We start from the raw sequence: 23572 nt of genomic DNA, 5'->3' as shown, positions 1-23572 counted from the left end.
GCGTTAACAGCAGGTATTAAGGAACACCTAATAAAACGAACTCCAGGAAGCAAAGCAAAGTCCAAATCACTTTTTTTAAACTCAAGTGTCTCACTGATTGGCAGAGGGCTGGCAGCAGGGGCTGTAGTAAGCAGCAAGAAGGAGTCCCTACTGGCTGGAGCTCTAGTGAGCAGAAGGACCTCAAGGGCACAGCCACAGCTCTGGATCAATGAAAGAACACCACTGGCATCTGTCCAGCCATGACTGTGGGACTTTAAAAGCTGTAGGAACAAAAATCCTTTTTTGTTTTGCTTGCTGTGTCACATACACACACACACGCATACTAACATTACTGCCCTGACCCTGAGATTTAAGTAATATTTGTATGAGAGCTTGACAACATTAAAAGCAGACCACCATCAGAGCCTCAGAAACCACAGTAAATGAAGGTTATTGCACAGTGGGAGGTCATCTCTGGGTTCCTATGGAAACAGGTGAGGGGGCTATCATGCTATTAAAAGCAGAAGCGCAGGTACATTAGCTCAGATGAGTCAAGAGCTTTGTAATGTTGCTTCCTGTCATTTCAAATGGAGGTTTTTTTAGGTCGTACAAAAAAAGCATATCAAAACAATTTCATATAGCAAATGCATGGAAAAAAAGAAATTAAGAGGACACAAACAACACCCAAACAGCATCTGTAAATATTTCCCTCTGAAGATGACTAAGCTGGACAGACAAACAGGAAATGCTGGTCCATAATGCACCTCTGCTTTTGCACCATCAATTCATTAGAGATGACAATTTTGTAGTAATTTAATACATTAAAAGAAAAATTGTTAGCCAATTAAACTAAAATACAAGTGGAAAATAACTAGTATGCACAAGAAATGTATATACGGATATTATTTTTTTCACAAATAACATTACCAAAAACGTTTAAAAATAACATACGCCTTTATTTAAAAAAATATATACGATAATATGTATATGTATTAATAAAACCATCAAAATGTACAATATCAATACAAGTATTTAAATTACTAATATTAAATGATACAGTAATTATATATGTTAATTATAGATTTTTAATGTTTTATTAATACAATTAGATTTTTTTCCAAAGGTATCTAGGCTTTTTATGTATACTATATATTTTATACTTTTTAATATATATACATATATATATATATATATATATATATATATATATATATATATTCTTATGCAGACAAACAGTTGCTGCAAATGAACTGTTAGAGGTCGCAGGGACACACTGATACAGTCTGATAAACGACCATGTTTCTCATAGTGCTTTGCCGGAAACTCACCCGGAGGGATGCATTACTCTAACAAGAACCAAATTTACCAATAAGAATTGAAATATGGCCACACTTGGATGAGGCTGACAGCACACACAATCAACACCTCAAAGTCACGTAATCCACACCGGCACACCAGCAATTATCACGCATTCAGATGTAACGGTGAAATGTAGGTGAGGGATTCAGTAGGAAAGTATCTCTCATTGATGCTTACAGCAGCCAAAGCCACAAAGGAAAATCAATTTGCGTAGTCTATGTTAGTTACATGCCTACTATACACTTGCATGCACAGACAACTCTCACATTGTGTTTATTTCGCCAAAGTCGACTTAAGTCTCTTCCACCTTCCTGACCTTTTATTTATTTTCTTCTAACTTCCGTTTCCCAGCGTTGTGACTTGAGCACATGGCCTGCTGAACAAAAGCCACTTGTGTTATGGAGAAAAACAACAATCGGGTAAGCTGGAGTAATCCGGCATCACAAGACCAAGCTGGAACTGAGCTTCTTGCTAAGGCTGAATGAGGCAAGGGCTTGACCTTTGACCTTGGGTCCTCCACCCCGCATGCCATAACCCGTTCAGAAAACCAAACCTTCAGAATCACTCAAGTCAACATAAATGGCAGCATATCTACTTAAATATAAAGCCAAATGATGCCTATATTCATGATGATGATGATACACAAAGAAAAAAAAAATCATATAAATGGCCTTTGAAAATACATTTATGGCATTGTAATATTAAACACAAATAAAAGAACAAAACAATATTAATTAAGGACAGAAAGGCCATTAGCTTCCACTAATGAGGTGAGCTGGGTCACACTGTGCTCACTGCATTAACCATCAAATAATGTCAAACACCAGTAACTGCCACACAACAGCACTTACACAAGTTTAAAAGGGCCCTTGAAGGCTCTAAAAAGCTTTCACCCACTCTCTCACACACAACTTTGTCCTATCGGCCTTAGCCAGGGTAGACACAATATTTAATCACAGACAAAACATTGATAATACGTCAAAAAACTCCAGAACTTCAGCATCAACATCAACAACATATATAGATATATACAGATGTTTTTTACGAAACAGTAAAACTGTAAAAATAGGTTTTATTTGTACATGCTGACAATAAAAATGATATCTAAGCAGTGTTTTTTTAGTATATTTCACACACTAATGTTTATATATTTTATAAGGGTTGCCCTCAACTAAAGATTTTTCTAGTCGACTTCATTTAAGCGATTAGTCGACTAATCGCACGTGTATATTAATAAGCCATATAAATCCCAATAATGAACCTTTAATTGCCTATATATAATACATAGCCTAATCAGCTCTCAAGTGCATGCATAAAGTTAGCCACAGTGCACCGGCAAAAGTAATAATTATGAATGTGTCGTTAAAAAAAACAGCAAGGAGACTGTCTAAACAGACTGTCTAATAATTTATTGATAATGTTTTCTGACTCGCCATCTCCACAGTAGTGGGCACGCCTATGAGGCAAGTATACACTGAGCCGCTGTTAACGGTCTGTCCCTCACGGATTGTGTGACTTCACAAGTTTTTTCCCCCCACGACAAAGTAACTAATACATTTTTTAGTCGACTAAGCCTCTTCTAGTCGAATAACGATTAGTCGAATATTTTATATACTCTTTAATTTTATATATATTCAGTTTTCATTTTAATTGTTAAAATTAGTCATTAGTAAATTTTAGTAATTTCATGTGCTTTTGTAATTTTTTAATAGTTTTTTAATATTTAGCTTTAATTTAGTTTTGCCACTTCAACATAAAATTATTTTAAGCAACATTTCTAATTTTTTTTTTTTTTCATCAAATTTTTTATTTCACCTTTGTTTGAATAAAAAAAAGGTACTAATAATTTGTTTGTACAATAACAACACTGCATATAAGTGACCTTGAGATTCAATTTACATGTTAAAAATAAGTAGCTATTTAAAAGAAATACCATCAACTGAGGCTTTGACACTAGGCCAGACATCCAGGCATATCTTTGTGTTCTACATACTAATCTTGGAATGAAAGACTACACACAAAGAGACGGAAAGTGAGATACTGTAATTCCGCCAAATATGTTTGCCAGGAATCGTCCTTTTTGGGAGTCAAAATAGAGTGTTTTAAGATCTTCAATATGTGCTTGATGTGAGCCCCACACCTTTTCTGAACAAGAAAACAAGCTGAACATAACATTTTTCTGTGCTACGTTTACCCATGACTATAGATCAAGATGCCCATTGGCAGTCAGGACTGCAATGAAAATACAGACTGCAACCACGCTTTTTCTACCCTTAATCGATGTGGAATTAAATGGTTGGCTGGTTTGTACTGAGTTGGGAAGGGAGGACAGAACAAATTGAGGTGAATCAAAGAACACGACCGATGAAAATCTGCATAAAACGGTATTAGAGGACATTCGCAGATGTTGACAGTGAATAATTCAGACTGAAAACTCTTGCGATAATACCAAAAGCATAACATTTATTATGTATCATTTCTTTCTCATTTCTAACAGGTCTAAGGATTAATAATAGTGTGCTCTTACACATGGAGCGAAGGTGCTCATGCAAGCAACAGTAGTTCAAATCTAGCTCTACTGTCCCTATAGTGGTAAAAAGACCAAAAATAAAACTTGTTTGGATCTGACTCAACAAACTCCTTTTTTTTGTGAGCTGTCCACATATCCCCAGCAAATGTAGTGACACTTCAAATGTACAAAGTGATAATGAGTCAAAGATCAGCATTCCAGCCCACAAAGCCGACTCAAATCCTCTTGTCCGGCTTATCTTTCCCTTCCAACCCGCAGGACTGTGCTCTCAACACCAGAACCAACATAATGTGGGTCCTAAATAACCCTCTTGAGCTGTTTATTCCCCCAGCATGCAACACAATGGCCCTGTAGTGCTGGAAACAAGAGTCGGAAAGCTTCTCCTCTCCACCGCTGCCTCTGTTCTTCACTCTTATTCTCTCTTCTAACCCTCCCCTTTCTGTGCCTCTCTCTACCGCCCTCCCTCTTCTAGTCTAATGCCAGACGAAGAATGAGTCAGAGCAGTGAGTACGCCAGAGGGCATGTTGGAGGACAGACCCTTTACCGGTGCAAGATTTTACTGGGCCAGACTGAGTTCGAGCCCACTGCGAGACCTTGTGGCAGTTGGAGGGATTTGGGTGAACTCAGAAGGGGAATTCAGAGGGTTGGTCCAACTAAATGAGAAACACAGCATGTGACCAAAAAGGGTGAAAGAAAAGAGAGAAAGACTCAAAAACAAACTCTAGAACTGTTTAACCATGACAATAGAGTGCTGCAGTGATGACATAGGCTAGTTTTCCAAACCCAGAAGTTAGCATCACCCAGGTTCTCTCGACAAAAAGTCAATAGGATTTTTCCATTGGCTTTTTTGATTATTGCAGAAAATATGCTCTGTGACCAACAACAGTTTATGATTCTTACACATTTTGTTCATCAAGATAATCTTCACAAACGAACACAACTTTAATGAATTTTGAAGCCCAAATACAATCTCTAGAAGTAAAAAGCTAATGTTAGGCTATAAACAAACTACACCACGATCGCATGACTTCAACGTCACCATCACTATGATTCTGACAACTCTTTCGATCTTTATTTAAAATGTTGGAAAGTTTAACACAAGTTGGAAAGTTTGACATGGTATAGTTTGCATGCAAGAGCTCTAGTATGAACACAACGATGCTGTGAAGGAGGACTAATGAATATATGAGTTTTATTGTTGACGATGTTTAATGTTCAAAAGATTCAACTGGCATGCTAATTGCAATTGCGCCATGATATCTGTCCTAAAAAGTTATTAAACAGTCTTTACTAGGGGTGTAACGGTACATGTATTCATCCCGAACTGTCATGGTACGGACGTCACGGTTCGGTGAATACAGTCAGATGACGAATACAGTCAGTCACAGGTGATCCACACTCCAATCCAAAAGGGGGCGCATGTAGTGTTCTCACGGTACCAAAATTCCACTAGTCGGTACCAATACCATGAAAATTTTACGGTTCTCTGTACCAATTTCGGTACCACAGCAAAATCTGTTGGAACTATTTTACTACTTTATATAGCCTATTTTAAAAGCATTAAATGTGATTTGGTTTGGAGCATGTGTGTATATATAGGCTACCTCAATAAAATAAATTTTGAAATATAAAAAAAAAAAAAAAATGCTCAAACATCCATTTTGTACTGTCGAAAAAACCAGCATATGCTGGTAAGGTAGGTTTTGAAGCTGGTATGCTGGTTTGAGCTGGTTTATGCTGGTCAAGTGCTGGTCCTATGCTGGTCCTGGACCAGCTCAAACCAGCATACCAGATTCATGTTCATGTTCTTCATGTTATCTCCTGATGTTACAAGCAACTGACACTTGTTGTAAAAGGTCTGAAGAGCGAGTTTTATCCTCCGCAGGGGCAAGACATTGAGGCTATGTTTGATTTTGTGCTGCCAGAAAAAAAGCGAAAGTAAAAATCACCAGCGTGTGTGAAACGCGCTATACAAATAAACTTGACGCGCCTTATTAAGTCTAATAACAAGCACAAACTGTGTTAAATAGAAATTGACGTGCAAGCAAAAAAGGTTTCTGTCCTACGGTGTTTTTTCTACTTTACCACAGTAAAGAATGCGAACGAAAGAAAGAAACGTTTATAATCCCCTATCAGTGGGTACCGAATATACCCAGATTCTCGGTACTACAGGAATGTGGGTATCGTCACATTTTCAAAATTTCAGTACCGACTTGGTACCGAAGTACCGGTACTTTTGACAACACTAGGCGCATGTGGTAATACAATTCTGTTTAGTAACTGCCACAACGGGAAAAAGCACAGAAGAGACGATCTATGCAAAGATATGTTTACGTGTAATCTCAAAGTGTTTCAACCACGGAAAGACATCAATAAAACAGCTTGAGAATAATATCTCACATAGCATTACATTTACCTCAGGCAAGTCATTTAGTGTCCACAGTGTGTTAGTTCACTAAAGAAATTAACTCTAAAGGGCAGAATTTCACTAAATATATGCACTATATTAGCTTATATATTCATTATATTTACCTGTTAGTGATGTCTTAATTATTTAAAATATTTTTGTCATGAAAACAAGTTATGACAGCAACTGTGTAAATGATTATATTTAAAAAATTTATTGGAGTAGAAAAATGATTGAAAAATAATTTTATAATTAGAAAGTTAATGCAAATCCTGCCTTATTTATTTATTTTTTTTTAAGTTGAGTGTTTATTATATCTAAAAAATAAATAGCAACTGAAATTAATAGTTTGGGCTCTGTTGTTAATTGTAACCTTCAATATTATAGTAATGTGCAAGAAAGGGCTGCCTGAACATAGTTTACAGTATTAGCTGAGATAAAATTTTCTTAAGGATAAAAAAAATCTTATTATAACTGAATTTATTTAAAGAGAGAGACAGAATTTGTTCAATAAACCACTGTTTAATAAAAAAGCAATTTATGTTTTTAAACCAAACCGTGACTTTAATACCAAGGTACGTACCAAGCCGTCATGTTTGTGTACCATTACACCCCTAGTCCAATCTGAATTTTTTTTTAGGAGGTAAAAAAATCCTGCACGAAATATGTACTATCGTTAATTTATCTTAGATGTTACCCAAAATTGTTGTGGGTTAAATTATTGCAAGACCCACTAAACTACTCCTCAGAAATGAATAAAGCTGCATTGTACTGTATTGTATGACTATTTACCTCAGGTTTGAATGACCTAGATAATACACTACACTCATATCACACCACTTTATAAAACAGATCAATTCCATCTGCAGCCTGCATTTATATATTTTTTTTAACTTAACGATATTTTATCAGGCTAATACAGTCACATTGACCCCCATACAGCAGAGTCTTTAGATAAAACAAAAATGCCAGCTGGGGTGAAACATCATTGGAGCCTGTTTAATTCTGTCCACAAAGCGTACCATGCTGCTTTTAGCGGGTGCAGTCAGCGGGCAGGCAAAAAACTAGGCCAACATGAATTTCATATGACTCTCACCAAGTACAAGAAAGATGTGTGTGTGTGTAGTGGGGGGTTGGGGCGGGTGGAGCGAAAAATCAGTAAATCCGGCATCATATGCAGTGTGGTGGAGAATGCAATTGGCTGTCTGCACCACAAAACTGAATGCGTGTGTGTGTGTAACCCAGACTCTAGTATCAGTGAAACTCTTTGCAGCAGAAAGACAGAGCTTGTGTATGATCAGAGCAGGCACCTGGTCTCATTCACAAACAAAGACACATGCTAGCATCTACATACGTGTGCAGAACGAACTCAAAACGAATCCGAGCGCCTGGCTAGTGGCTACTCTATCCGAAATCATCTCCCTACACACGCACTTGTCATTTTTTTTGTAAATATGCCTCTGGTTAGACGTGAAAAACAAAAATCACTCCACCATCAGCAGAGAGAGTCTATAGACACGTGCATGTAAATGCGAGCACTTCTCCTTGAACAGTTCGACAGCGGGACTTAAAAGCATATTTTCTCCCTGCTGCCCTTTTCTATAATAGATCCGTTGCTGTCTGGAACATGCTGATGGAGAAATGAACCTCTTTTCTGAAAAGCACCGAATTAAAGAAATATGACCTTTTAGCAATTCTTTTGAGGAGATGGACATCTAGTCGTGCCTGCGCTGATGTGTTTGATTTTACACGAACAGCACACACACTCACAAGAGATAGAAAAACAAGCCAATGTGCATCAAATGCCTTTGTGTTAATGCAGTAAGAGAAGCAGATGAGTGTAATCTAAAGGAGAGAGAGGAGAGGGGTTTGTTGTTTGGGTGGGGTGTCTGAAAAGGAGGGTGCGGTTTGCTAGATGCTGAAAAGCACTGTTACATTTTTTGGCTATTTGACAAACATTATTCAAGATTATAGTTGGTAAAATATAAGTTTACAGATGGATTGTAATTCTCATTTGAACATTCTCAATATCGATAATTAAAATCTGGTCTGAATTGAATGTATTAATAGGCATGTACTATGAAATAAATGCAAGACACATCTTTCCTCACAAGATGCTCACAGTGACATGAAACGTGACCAGTGTAGTCCAATTCTATTCTATTCAATACAGTGACATGATTCATGACCAGTGTAGTCCAGTGTAGTTCTTTTTAGTGAATCAAAAATATACAGCACAACTAGTACAGTCTGATTCATGAACAAATTACTTTTTTGATCCTGTCCTTTTAATGAATCATTCAAAATGACTCAAAATCTCAAAAAAGACTATTTGAATCAGTCTGATGAATCCTTCCTTGCTCAATGAATTCATGAGGTAATTTCAAAGGATACCTGTATAATTTACAGCAAAATCTGAGAGAATTTTTTTTATATACAAGCAAAAAAGACATCATAACCATTTTTTAAAAGAAATTAATACTTCTATTCAGCAAGGATACATTAAATTGATCAAAAGTGACAGTATAGACTTTGTTACATGGTTAAAAAGGTTTCAATTTCTGTTCTTTCAGACTCTATTCATTAAAGAATCCTGTAAAAAAATGTATCACAGTTGCCACAAAATAATAAGAAATGTTTCTTGAGCACCAAATCAGCATATTAGAATGATTTATGAAGGATCATGTGATGCTGAAGACTGGCGTAATGAAAATTCAGCTTTTCCATCACATAAAAAACATAAAAACATTTTAAATTGTAATAATATTTTACAATATTACTGTTTTTTACCATTTTTGATCAAATAATTGATCAGACTTGGTGAAAGTAAGAGAATTCTTTCAAAAACATTTAAAAAAATCTCAATCAGAAACAAAACAAACTGAATTGTATCCAATTAAAATTTAATCAAAAGCATATGAATCAACATTAAATTGGCAAACGTGCATCAACAGCGGTGACACTCGACTGGTATTGCTTCAGGTGAAAGCTAGGTCCTGCATATAATGTACCATGATATTCTGTAGTGCAGTATGATATTTAGACAGATACTCAAATACCCATTTGAGTATTTGGTGAGTTGTTTACAGCTTTATAAGTATATTTTGAGCCCTGATTTTCTTCTCAAGAACATCACATTTGGTGCAGAACAGCTTATCCGACTCATACCTGCCGATCACAGCTTCCAAGAGGCTTGTAATGCCTGGACGTACATGACATTCCTGCCAGCATTGGATGTCTGAGCTAAATAGAGACAACTTTGTTCACTATCGGGAACAAGAAAGAGTTTTATCCAACTTATCTGGAGATTTGCTTGTGACATTGCAGTTTCACATTCCCAAATTCAACCTATAAAATAACGACTTGCAAATCAACTGAACCCATTTCATTCACAGCGCAATGGCAGTTAATTAAAAAATGAAAACATGAACAGCAATAACAATAAACACACTATGATATAAGCATTTGTATTTGTTTGTCCTATTATTGTTCCCAAACTGAAGTTGTTTGCAGCTGAAAACCATCAAATCTATTTTCAATTTCAATCATTTCAGCAGAAGCAGGAGCTTTGTTATCAGATGGCGTGACAAAGACTGTCTACTCAGGAGTCAGAATCATTCCATTCTATTCAGTTTATCATTTCATTTTTTGATTGTTTTTTTAATGCTTACTGCAAGCATTTGTGCCTCACGTCTAGCCAAAAGAGGTTCTGATTATACCAGAAAGAAATTGGAAGCCAGGTGGTACACAGTGTGTGTATACAACCATTACACTGCCTTTAGGAAAAGAATGGTTTAAAAGTTCTATGAAAAGGTCTGTCCTTTATCATCACACTGTCTGGCCTCTGACATCAATGAATGTGTTTTGACCTTGCAGCAAACACTCCCAGGATTCTCCTCTCTAGAAGCTGGTTTATTGACATCTTCCCACCGTTGAAACACTGATTGAGCGATTACATGAGACATGAGAAATCTATATTTTCAACCTAGCCCTAGTTGCCTCTATTCACCCTTGATTTGTGTGCTAAACCTCTGCAAAACGTTCCACCTTAAAAAACCAGTAAAGCCAGGCAAAATAACTATAACAGTATAAATATAACAGTAATGGCTGTGTAGCACTTTACTAACTTTATTTTCCAATGGACAGCTGACATCGACAAATAAGTGTGGAATGATTCAGTTGAAATACGTTCCATATGGTACATGTTTCACTTACGCTGAGGTTAGAATTCTGCTGCCGTCAAACACAAGCAAATTTATGATTGTCTCCGACTCAAAAATCTAACTTCAGTGTCAGATTCTGGGCTTTCATCCAGGGGATGCTGAAGAGAACCGTTCCCAGTGTGCAGAAGCTTGATGATAGACAATACCAACTTATCTGTTTTAAAACAGCTCTGCAATAGCATAGAGATTACATGCATAGAGTCTCTCATTGGCAGAGATAAAAGTCGTGTTCGTGAAGCTTTATAAAGAAGGCCCTGGACAGTAAAGCATTGGTTGAACTACGTCACGATGGGGCACTGGCTCCAAAATTGGCAGGAAGACTGGTCCGACCTAGAATTATGCTACAGTTCTTTTCTTAAACCCTCTTCTTTCATAAGGGCCTCTCAATATGAAAAGCTCTTTTATGAAAGGGGGTACTGCCCAAGTTGCAACCTTATCAAGTGGAATATAGCAGCCATTTTAAATCCAAACAAAAGGTCAAGATGAAAATCGTGGGAAAAGGATGATGTTTGTGCATCGAGCCCAGACTTAGGTGGAATCTGCTGACATTTCAACATTTGCTGCACTGATGTTGAGCCAATATGGATTTAAACATGGTAAAATGTGCTAAAGGGAGCTGAGAGTGATCTAGCCCAAAGGCCTATTTACACCAAGAACGTTAACTATATTAGCATCCACACCAATGGATGATTTATTTATTTATTTATTTTGCCACACCAGCATCTATGGCTATTTTCATGGCAATATATGTATTTAAAGGTGTGTTCACACTTGGCATGTTTGGTTCAATTAAAACGAACCCTGGCGCGATTGCTCGGTTAGTGCGGTTCATTTGAATAACCAAACAAGTGGACCAAAACCGCTGAAAAGATGGGTCTCAGTCCGCTTCCAACCGGACTCTGGTGCGGTTCGAATGAAATATGAATGCAACACAGACCAAAGACATGTAAACAAACCAAAAACAGGACATGATGTCACAAGATGCGACCCTAAAATGGACAGAATGCTCAAGCATACCTGTTTTTTTTTCTCGCCATAGTCGCGATATGCCCTATTACAGTTCAGTACAGACATCAGAACCGCGGCCACTCGCAGCAGATCTTCCTTTGTGTGTGACGGAGGGATTCCTGGCGCTGTTTTGACTCCTTTACACATTTTATAAGCTCTTCACGAGTTCTCAGCTGGTCAAAATACCATCATATACAGGCTACGCACATACAACGAGCACATCTAGCCCAGCACACAGCATTGTTTTGGATGTTCAGTAATTTCCGTCACGAAATATACGTCATAAAAGCCAACCAATCAGGTTGTGATTGTATCGCTATGCCTTTATTTTGGGTATCTTTAGGTTCCGTGTTAAAAATGCCAATGTGAACGATAAGTTGACCAATACTGAATGTTTTGTTTTTGGGGTTTTTTTGTTGTTGTTTTGGTCCGGACGAAACTAAGCAAGCGAACCGAACCGAACTAAAAGTGTGAACACACCCTAAAAGACACAAATAGTGGTAACACACATTAGTATTGAAAGTCCACACCAATGGATGATGATGTTCTTTTTATTATAAGTGTGCTGCTGCAGTAAATGCTCAAGCTCTTTAAGATCAGATGGATTCTGATTTGCTTTAAAAGTTTATTGTTCATCAGCTGGAAAAAAATCATTGTGAAAGTGATTCCAATCATATCATTACTGTGTTGTTATCATTATAGTTGTAGTGTGGACATCTCTATTCTCAAAGAAATAGAATGATTATTAAAAAAAAAACTTTATCATCCTTGGTGTGAATGGCCAACTGGTCATGGTGTGGAAAGGAAGAGAGGAAGTGCTAAAAGCCCCCAGTCGTGCTCGCCACGGGCAGCTAACGGGACACTGCTTTAACAGGAAACTTCAAAATAAGCATGATGGTGATAAGGGATAAACACACCATTCTGTCACAGGAGAAAAAAAACATACATAAGTGAAAAAGGGCATGAGAGAAGTACTTCAAAGTTGTCTTGATTTACAATCAATAAACGCATTATAGCTCAAGGTAAAAAATATTGTAGTAAATCTGCACATCAGGCATAGTCATGTACTGTAACATGATTTTAATCAATGCCTGTGTCCTTGCTTTATGTCCATCTGCCCGAGGATAAAATATGGACACAGCAAGCTGTGACACCCGCAGATGTTCAGCTTCGTCCTTCCCAACAAATCAGACACATACTGATTGATGTTATGCAGTTCTTTACTGGATGACTTTGTGTGTGTACATCAACATAAACATTTTGTGCATGCATATTAAAAAAAAACTAAATGTCAAATAGTTGTTTCTGTTTTTTAATATCAAACATAACATATCAGAACCATTACCTAGTGGTTACCACGCATAATTAAGCCATGTTGAGCCCTGATGTTCACGTAGGAAATCCCAAATCATTTTCCATCTAATACACTGGTGATAAAATTAATCTTTCTGTTTGTACTTGGAATGATAATTTTTACATTAAAACTCACAATACTGTTAATCTGACTTACTACATATATAAAATATTTCACAGACCTGCCAGCTAAAGAATTGTATGCCTGAATATGATTCATAAAGCATTTTTGTGAGAGTGGCCCTTGCACCTTGTTATGAATGTAATCTATCACGATACATTGCTCACAAAGCATTCTCCGTGTCAGACAAGAGTACGAATCACTTCCATCTACATAACTAATGAGTGAAGTCAATAATGACGAATGCCAGGAGCTGCACCCTGCCTGTATGCACTTGGTCTCTAATGAAACCGCCAGATTTAATGAAATTCCTGTCTCAAGGTCTTCACAAAGACAGATGTTATAATTCAAGCTCAAGCAATTTACATTGAAACAGGAAGTTTGGGCATATAGAAGGAAGGACAAATCTTTTTGTTAGATCCAATGGTCTATAGTTACACCAGCTGCAGGTGGTAATAATGAGGGACAGTCTCATTCCAGAGAGCATCTGATTGGACAGAAATCTTTGTAGTGCAAGATGAGCCAACAGCATTTTGTCTCTTTTCTCCCAAAGAGAAAGACTATAAATTTTTAATTCCTACACTACCATTCAATTTCAAAAGTTTGGGTCAGTAAGATTTTTTTTTAAGAAATTCATACTTTTATTCAGCAAGGACTCATATTTTTATGTATTTTATGTAATGTTACAAATAAATTATTTATATTAATAAGTTATATTTCAAATAAATTTTGTTCTTTTAAACTTTCAAATCAATTAACCAAAAAAGCTAAAAAAAAAAAAAAGTTTCTCAACATCGATACTAATAAAATGTTTCTTGAGCACCAAATCAACACGTTAGAATGATTTCGGAAGGATAATATGACATTGAAGACTAGTAATGATGTGATAAAGTTGAAAAGTCAGCTTTGCCGTCGCAGGAAAAAAAATACATTTTAAAATATATAAAAATAGTAAATAGTTACTTTAAATTGTAATCGTATTTTACAATATGAGTGATTGTATTACTGTATTTTTGATTAAATAAATGCAGCCTTGGTGAGAATAAGAGACTTCTTCCAAAAACCTTAAAATATCTTACTGACCTCAGACTTCTGAACTGTATCGTGTACATTAGCTAAAAGTGATTTTAAATGTTTCATGAATACTCGCATATAAATGACCTCAAAGCTAAAATACATGCACTAAAAACCATAAAACACCAATTTACATTTTCAGGGTCTTTAACTCTACTGTGGCAGAGGCAGAGAGCACACATCCCCTTCTCTCTGAAAGCTTTCAGCGCTGAACGATGATGCAGCGCTGTCACAGGTTAATGCAAGCACTTTCATTAAAGCAACAGATCAGTCTTACAGTAGGAGGTAAAGAAGATTACCATGGCTTTGTTCGCATATTCATTAGCTACTGTCACATCTGCTTGATCTCTGAAATGTAAATGTACAGTAAACAATTAATTAATTGATTATGCAGCTTATCTGATTGTGAGGGCCTGATTTCATATCCGCTTCTCTATTGTTGTTTCGTTCTGTAGGCAAACAAAGTGATCCTATAGGCTACCTGCGCTGTGCCATTTTACGCTCCCCTGTGCTCTTCTGACCTTAGAGATTACTGATCCAGTGTAAGGAAGGTTTGCATGTTCTTTGTGTTACGCTGTGCGTTCTATGCATGGCTATGTCCTGAATGAGCGTTATAGAGCTGTGCTGCTGTCTCTGTGGCCAACAAGGACTGTTTGTGCTGACTGTGCACAGCATCCTGACCTTGGTGATTCTGCAGAGTGGATGTAAATAATGAGATGATCCCTTTGGACAGACAACAACAGCTCAGCCACAAGAGAGTGTGAAAGAAAGAGAGAGGGAGAGAAAGATGCTCCTAACGTGTACTTAAGATACAAACAGACACCTCAAAGTGTAGACACCTCTAACTTGACGTGGTGTGAGAAAGTGACTAGCATAGCACTACGGAGCCTCGCCCAACATAAAATCCTGCCAAAAGTTTAGGGTCATTTGGATTTTTTTTTTTTTTTTTTTAAAAAGGTAGGGTAGGCAATTTTGGAGAGGCTAGCAATAGCGAGCTAGCTTTGAAAGCATAAGAACCCACCCTCCATTCAGAGCGCCTCCAAAGCCACGCCTCCTTCAAAACACATGAACGCGTACAGCAGGGAGCAAAAAAAGCGTCACGAGAGACAGCGTTAAACTACTTTATGTCTCAAAGCACATAGCATTACAATAATAATGAACATAAACAACTTAAAGAGCACTGACTGCTGCAAATTTATTTCGGCCTTGAGAGTGTGCACATTGAAACATAAATCCAAGTCACGAACCGCTCTGTGTATCACATCACAAGTTTCCATCTCTTCCAAATTACAGTAGTTATGGCGTAAACGCAGCTCGTTGTTTTGGTTCAGGAGGAACTGTAAAAAGGTGGCTGCTGTTTCGGTTGTGGTGCTTGGTGACTGACCTCTGCACAGCATGAAACACACTAAAGACATGTGATGTCTGGGCGAGCAGGGTGTGCGGAGGTATGGAAAAACATACATTGACAGGCAGGTAGGACAAACATTTTATGGTCCAATGCCTTCAATAAATACATTTAGACCACTTTAAGGCACAATATGTAAGATTTTGGATTAAAATATACAAAAACCACTAGAACAGTGTTATATATTTTGTTGACTTGTGTACTTACATTATCCCAAATGTTTCCAAGAATGTTTAAATCCAGAGAAATAAGCAACTTTAACCAGGAAACAGACCGTGTCCATGTGTCGTCTATCAGTGACATTATTCCCGCGCTACCCTCGGTTTCCGGTTTTATATTGTAGAAACCATGGAAACACCAAAGACGCTTTAATATATTATGTGTTTTATTAGACAGGTGAGCAACTGTTTGGATACATTCATCGACAGAAAACTAATCATTGTTATATAGCTCAACACAGTAAGTCTTACGGTTTAAATCTTGTTTTCTTGATTTACAGCAATACCATGCCTAATATCCATCTAGCTTACTGCAGTGTGCAACAAGTGTCTCAAAGTAGCCGCCGAGCAAACGCAGAGAGTAGCATTATAACAACTTTCAACACACAAATGTATCTAATATGATAAAACAGCGCTGCTTTACCCCACATACGCATGACCGGAAGTAGCAGAAGCGCTCGTCTGCGGCATAATAAAAGCTCCACTGCTCTCGTGCCGTGTGTTGCACTCGTCTTTCATTAGCAATTGCTCCAGCGGTCTTGTTCAGCTCCAACGGCTTTCAGCTACACCCTGCTTCATACTACAGTAATTTTAATAAATCTTTAATACATTAGCTTATCCATGAATATGATTTCTGCCCGAGTCACGTCGGATTCTTTTCCACCGGCTGTAGATGTGAAGACAACACCTCCCATGATTCCACGAAATCAAGGCGTCATTGAGCTACGCCTTTTGTGTTGAATAAGCAACCTCTAACGGCAAAAATTACATATTTTGCCTTTAACTTAGTGTTTCTTTTCAGGATGTGAAGAGACTTTCAACCAGCATAACAAAAAAATGTTTCTGGAACAAAATCACCTACCCTGCCTTTAAGCAAGGATGCATTAAATTGATCAAAAATGACAGGAAATTCTTAATGTCTATAAAAGATTAGTAAAGATTCCTATTTCAAGTAAATGCTGTGAATTTTATTCTACTTATGGAAAAAAATGGAACTGGCGCCGCGTTCGTTCCGTAAGTTGAATAGGGAAGGCGTTGGACATACAGCGTAAGCTTTTTGAAGAATACAGAAGGTGGAATGGCGAAGCATTTGCAAGGCGATCATTTGTGTTTATAAAGCATATACATTTGTATTTTTTTTAAGAAAATGACCGATCGTTTCGCTAGTTAAGACCCTTATTCCTCGTCTGGTATTGTTTAAAGCCCTTTGAAGCTGCACTAAAACTAATTTTGACCTTCAACCGTTTTAGAGTCCATTGAAGTCCACTATAAGGAGAATAATCCTGGAATGTTATCATCAAAAACCTTAATATCTTTTCGACTGAAGAAAGAAGGACATAGACATCTTGGATGACATGGGGGTGAGTAAATTATCAGGAAATTTTTATTTGAAACTGGACTAATCCTTTAAGTTGCACAACTTTGATAATAACAAAAAATGTTTGAGCACCAAATCAACATACTAGAATGTTTTCTGAAGGATCATGTGACTGAAGACTGGAGTAATGACTGCAGAAAATTATTTTAAATTGTAATAATACTTCAAAACATTACAGTTTTTGACTATATTTGCAAATAAATGCAGTCTTGGTGAAAATAAAACACTTCTTTCAAAAATATACAAACATTTTACCAACCCCAAACTTTTGAACAGAAGTGTAACTGTATATTAACCAAAAGATATGTTCTGATTGGTTGGCATTGTGTCGCATTACGCAGCATTTTCATTTTCATTGTGGACAGACGAAATGCTTGACACTGATAAGGACACGGTTTTAAGATTAACTCATTTACATGGTTTAAACATTTACTACTTTTACACGTCAGTATCTTTAGTGTCAAATAAACTACTTTAACTCCAGATCGCAAAGCAGATCCAGTTGGCCGGGAAAAGATGACAACAGTTGGTATGGTGGGAAGCAAGCAGCAAAATCCCATGGTGCCATTTCCATGGCAACTATGATGCTTCACTAATGGCAGGGGAGACTAAACGTCAGGCCCTCAGTGGCAGTCTGTGCATGTGTGTGTGTTACATGGGGGTAGAGAAAAGAGAGAGAGAAAAGCAGAGGGTGAAAAAAACGACAGACAGTGAGCAGATTGGCTCAGTGTGCCTCTCACAGGAGAAACTGAATGGCGGGAGGTGAAGGACGACTACGCATCTAAGAAAGGCAAATAAAATTACAGTATAAACAACACTGCATTTCCCTCGCCACGCACCTAAATTGCCACTAATATTATAATTTCAGCCTACATATTTCCAGTAACCATGTAAAGTAAACTGGAATTAATGTAATACAGTACAGCAATCAAAAAGACGAAGCCCGTTTCCTGATTTATCTGAGGGTGAACTCCGCAAGATTGCAGCGACGACTACAATAGTAACTATGTCAGATCCACAGGGAGCTGTGAGCCCTGCATACAGTCAGGGAAGTCTTCATGTGATCCACGCTAAATAAAAGACACTGTGACCCTATACATATAAACAGAAGTGATTTGAAAATAGACCAGCGGTAGGATTACAGTAAGAAATTGAGTCTTAAAATACATCTGGTAGCTAGGCTGCTCATCAACTGCTCATAATAAACTAGAGCATAAAGTACATTTGCATGCTGTCTGGCACATTATAAGGAACTGCCCTCATGAAGAGGGCCACAGGACACTCTTTCATCCCTCTGCCAGATCAAGCCCTCTCAACACCTCCTGCGTGTGTCATTTGTTCAGAAGCTGGGTGGCAGGGATGTCTGGCATACCACTGTAAGGCCAAGAGGTTGAGGACGAGTCTAATTACATTCAGGGTCTAACAGCAGTGCTTCACAACATGTGTTCTCTGGTCTGAATTTCAATAGCAAGTAGGGAGACACTGAAAAAATGGGCTTTTGAATCTAGCACACTGACCAAATTAGCCCTGGCAAAAGATGAAGCCTACAGAAACAATCCATCATATGCAAACTCATCAAAAGCCTTCAAAAGTAGAACAACCAAACCAAAGGTGAATCCTGTTCGGAGTATCTTTTTTTTTCCTGAAACGCATAAGACCTCTCCCAAGCCCTGCGGAATTGCCAATTAATTAAGGTGATCGGTACATCTGCTCTGCTAAATGGCATTCACCATCGATCGATACTGGCTGTACTCAGGCACAAGCAGCGGTTTCAGATGAAGCTGAATAATACATAAGGTCTACCCCACCTACAGATGTGTATGGGCATTGTGTCAAACGCCATGCGATGCTTCTCTCTTTCCCTAGTGCACAATGTTACCCGCTATTATGTTCTTTGACCAGCAGCATTCTCCCTTAAAAAAAATGATGGCAACCATAATTTCTGCCAAAATACCATAATTGCTACAGTTATTGTTACTATTGCAACATTAAAATAAATTATCACAGGGATTCCCTTTAGTGTAAAACATTTTTGTTAATGACTGATGAATTGTGGCGTCTTGCAGTAACAATAATCTTAGTAAATGTGGTATTTTGAAACCATTTAATGCGCATTTCACAAATAAAAAAAAATCTCCATTGTGACTGAAGCAGTCAATATGGGCCAACAATGCACATCACAGCAAATCCATTCCTCCCCACATATGAAAATCAATTTGTTGCAGGACCACATGTTTGGGAAAGTGCTGTAGTGCTTTTGTTACCATGTAGTTTTATCATAATACACGACATCCAAAGCCCCATACCCTTTCATACAAGATGAGTAGGCCTATTAAATATTATTATAGAGAGAGAGAGAGAGAGTTCAAATTTGATTAATAGATTTTCAAAACAACCATCTACTGCTGCTAGTAGGCCAATAGTGAAAGGCCAGAATATATTCTACAAATATGAGCTATTTTATATAACACTGCTTCATATAACACTGAAAATGTGCTAGTTGTTGTGACTGTTAATGTGTTCTTGACAATGTTACATAGTGTACACAGCTTCTCATGACAAAATCTATGTGATATTTATACATATTCTATATTTGAAATGGGCCGAAAAACTAGCCAAAAAAACAACAACAGAAGGGCTATGAGCTGACTGGATGGCAAGTGACCTGTTTAAAACGTTCATCGTCCGCTTCGTATTCTCCAAAGCGCAGCATACAATAGGAAGTACGTTGGTATTTCATTCCGATCTGAAACACCGAACTCTATGGAGTCACATGACCCGCCGGTAGCTCCAGCCAGGAAAGAGATCGAACCGCCTCTCCGCTGTGGTGCTGCGCTACTCTCTTCAGTTTAAATCGCGTTGGCTCGAGGTTTCAGAGCACATCACCACTGCAGCAACCCCCACCCTCCTCCTCCGCCACCTGCTTCCACATGCACGGCTACAGGAACTCTGCATCCCTGCGCATAGAGCAACTGCTGCAGCATCCCTTCACAGGAATCACCACGGACATGTTTCTAAACACCCAGCACTCTAAATTAATGACCCACTGGAAACTTCATGACCGACGCCTTCTATTAAAGAGTAAACGGCCTTATCGCTGCAGTAAGCACCAATTGTGACCATAAATCGAACGCTTACGGTCTCTATAGTGCATATAATTACCCAGCAAGCCTTGTAAACACGTTTTGCTAAGTCGTGGAATGGGGATAACGTAATAAATACGTTTTCGCAACGTTGTAGAAACATTGTTAAGAGGTTCTTTTAAGAACTGATACTATATATAGGCCTATCTTCGTAAACTGTGGGTAACCAACACCTAAATATTCTCAAGAAATTACTCTCATGAGGTATTTTCAAAACTTTTTAGAAGTTAACAGAATTTGTCCTGAGGTAAAAGTGTCTTACCTCAGAAAACCTGTCCTGTCAAACTCGCTTTAACGTTTTTTTTTTTTTCTCCCATTCAAACATCCTCCATTTAAAAAGTCACATATTTGCCATTGAACTAAGCCAGTTTGTAAATTGCTTGTTTTAAGAAAATAAAAACGTAGACAAATAACGTTCACTGCGTTCCGTTTTGGTTTTATCGTAAAGAACATCATATTGTCTTTTTTTAATCTGAGGTGTAATTTCTAGAACTTTTTTTTAAAACTGCGACGTTACCTGACTGCAACGTTGTCACATGTTAAAACGTTCCATGCTTGCTAGTACAGCTTTAAGGAGGCCTGGCTCGGCAAATTGTAATTATTGATAAGGACGTCGGTAAAGAAACTCTCCATCCCTTCCTTCAAAACAACGATCCTCCCAGCATCCCATGCAGCGGGCATTACTGAATCTGTGTTAATACGTTTTCTAAGCCGTTTCATAACAAGAATTCAGTTAAAGCCCGCTTTAATCCACCTCGCTTACCAGCCTGTGGCCTCCATGAGCAAAAACAGCAGCCATATCTAACATATACGCACACAGGAGGATATAACAGGTGCCGAAACACACACAGCATACTATTAAAGCTTAAAAATAAGAGGCATCACAGACGACACGTTAACGCGCTCTGAATATTAATTACACCCACACTGCTGTACATCTATGAGAATTAATCCATGTATGCCTGCGTCGCGTAACACCCACCAGTCATATTTACATATCAAAAACGGAACCCATATTCGGAAATATCGTTTGATAACACAAGACCTGTGTTTTGTATGTCGTCTAGGCGAGAATTATTAATCTAATTGCACATTCCACGAAAGAAAAAGATGCATTCCCTTATTTGGCGAGTCATTGTTGCAGGCCGGCGTGTTGATACACTGTCAATTTTGCGATCACTATGTAATAGTACGCTGGGAAAATGAATTATGACGTTATGTGTACGATATTTTGCCACCCTAAAGCAAAGCTGGTAGTAATGAATCTAAATGGGATGTCAACAAAAGACAGGGTGACATTCCTCAGGGGAATATTTCTGGCTTTAGTGCATTTGATCAAGAAATCAGTTCTCATATGACATCATCTTATAACACCATGCGCGCTAAATAAAACATGCGTTCAATAGTCTATATGCAGATGCTTACCAGATTTAAAACTGTCTCCACGATATCTCTGTTGCTAACCTCCCCGACCTGGATCAAACCGATGAGCACGGCGAATTTCATCTTGATATTCCGGATCGGAACCGAAGGGTTTATCACCCCGGCCGGTAGAACCACGGCGCCCGATCCAGACACCATCATGTCCCCGGTAACAGAGCCCGTTACGACTTGCTGCCCCGAACCCGGTGGTGCTGCTGGTGGTGGGGGGGCTTCTCGGTCCGTGAGCGAGGCGGAACCCGGTGCCAAAACCGGTTTCTCGCTCGACATTTCCGACCCGAATCCCAAAAAGGAGCGGTCGCCTCGGTCTCACCTGCTTTTGTATCACCGAGCACTGAGCAGCAGCATCAAATACAGATGAAAAAGGAAAATTCTCGATCAGGTGTCACAAGGCTGTCCTCCTCCTCCTCCTCCGAGATGTGCACATCCAAACCCGATGCTTGCAGCCGTTCAGAGGGATGCACAGAACGAAATCACGTCTAATGTTTGGCGAAACGGTCCCTCTCTCCTCCCGATGTCAGCCGAAGATCGGTGCGGTGTCGGGCTGTGTTGTCTTTCTCAGGACGCCATATTGACGCCCCCTGTCTGCGGGAGCGCTCACCACGCCTGCGTGCTGCTGCCCGACTGTCAATCAAAAGGTGGTAACCAAGCAAGAGCATGTGCGCGCGTCCCATTAATAGGTGTCTCAGCATTAGGCAAATCAGATTAATGTTATGTTGACTATAAAAATTATAGTGGGATTATTTTGGACCGTTAAACAATTGTAAATAATGCCTTAGTCCAATGATGTGATCATAATGTGACATTCTCTCTCTTTCACAGAGAACTACATACAACTTTAAAGGGTTACGCAAAAATGAATTTTCTGTTATTAATTACTCACCCTCATGTCGTTCCAAATGTGTTCATCTTCAGAACACAAATTAAGATATTTTTGATGAAATCTGAGAGCTCTCCCATAGAAAACAATGAAATTACACATTCAAGGTCCAGAGAAGTAGTAAAAACATCGTTAAAATAGCCAACGTGACTAGAGTGCAGTGGTTCAACCTTAATGTTATGAAGCGATGAGAATACTTTTTTGTGCGCAAAAACAACACAAAAATAACGACTTTATTCAACAATTTCCTCTCTACCCTGTCAGTCTCCTACGCAGTTTATGTTAAAGAAACATTGCAGAGTTTGCGTGTTCTACGTTAGAATGCCGACTCATTATTGGCCGGCTCCTGCGTCAGCATCACACGCATACGTCGTGGCGCTCACGTGAACAGCGTCTGCCAATACTGAGCCGGGGTTCGGACGTAAACACGGAAGTGCTGCGCTAGCGTTCATGCATCAACTGCGTAGGAGACTGACAGGGAAGAGAAGAAATTGTTTAATAAAGTCGTTATTTTTGTTTGGTTTTTGCTCACAAAAAGTATTCATAACATTATTGAAGGTTGAACCACTGTAGTCACGTTGACTATTTTAACGATGTCTTTACTACTTTTCTGGACCTTGAATGTGGTAATTTCGTTGCTTTCTATGGGAGACAAAAAAAACTTCGGATTTCATCAAAAATATCTTAATTTGTATTCTGAAGATGAATGAAGGTCTTGCGGGTTTGGAACGACATGAGGGTGAGTAATTAATGACAGAAATTTCATTTTTAGGTGAACTAACCCTTTAAAGACTATTGCTCAGGGTAGGTTTATTTTTTTATTTTTACAACTGTTCTCCTCTTTCAACTGTTCATTATGAAAAAAAATTGGAAAAAATAATATAGAAAGAGAGAGAGCATACAAAGAAAACAAGTACTTGGAGAAAAAAAAAAGTATTTGTGTACCTGGACTTTTGTCCCTTATTTTTACTGAACTAAAGCCCTTGTAACTTTAATGTGTAAAATAAATGCAGTTTTACATATTATTATTGCTCTTTTGAGTGGGTTTTGAATA

The 23572-nt window shown here is 38.2% G+C and overlaps 1 protein-coding gene across 11 annotated transcripts in view; it reads right to left on the bottom strand.

Moving 5' to 3' along the window:
- nbeaa (neurobeachin a) overlaps nucleotides 1-22239 on the bottom strand; it is a 139591-nt gene extending 117352 nt beyond the window's left edge. For 9 of the 11 annotated variants that reach the window (XM_051910023.1, XM_051910028.1, XM_051910029.1 and 6 more), the window contains exon 1: nucleotides 21624-22238. In XM_051910023.1, coding sequence (XP_051765983.1) covers nucleotides 21624-21908 — 285 coding nt within the window. In that variant the 5' untranslated portion in view covers nucleotides 21909-22238. Of the gene's footprint in view, nucleotides 1-21623 lie in introns of all 11 variants that reach the window. The other 2 variants (XM_051910022.1, XM_051910031.1) reach the window with 2 other exon arrangements.
- Between the last annotated feature and the right edge of the window lie 1333 nt (nucleotides 22240-23572).

The sequence above is a fragment of the Ctenopharyngodon idella genome, chromosome 10, assembly GCF_019924925.1.
Source record: "Ctenopharyngodon idella isolate HZGC_01 chromosome 10, HZGC01, whole genome shotgun sequence".
NCBI lineage: Eukaryota > Metazoa > Chordata > Actinopteri > Cypriniformes > Xenocyprididae > Ctenopharyngodon > Ctenopharyngodon idella.
Note: the sequence above shows the minus strand (reverse complement) of the source record. Positions and strands in the feature narration are given on the sequence as shown.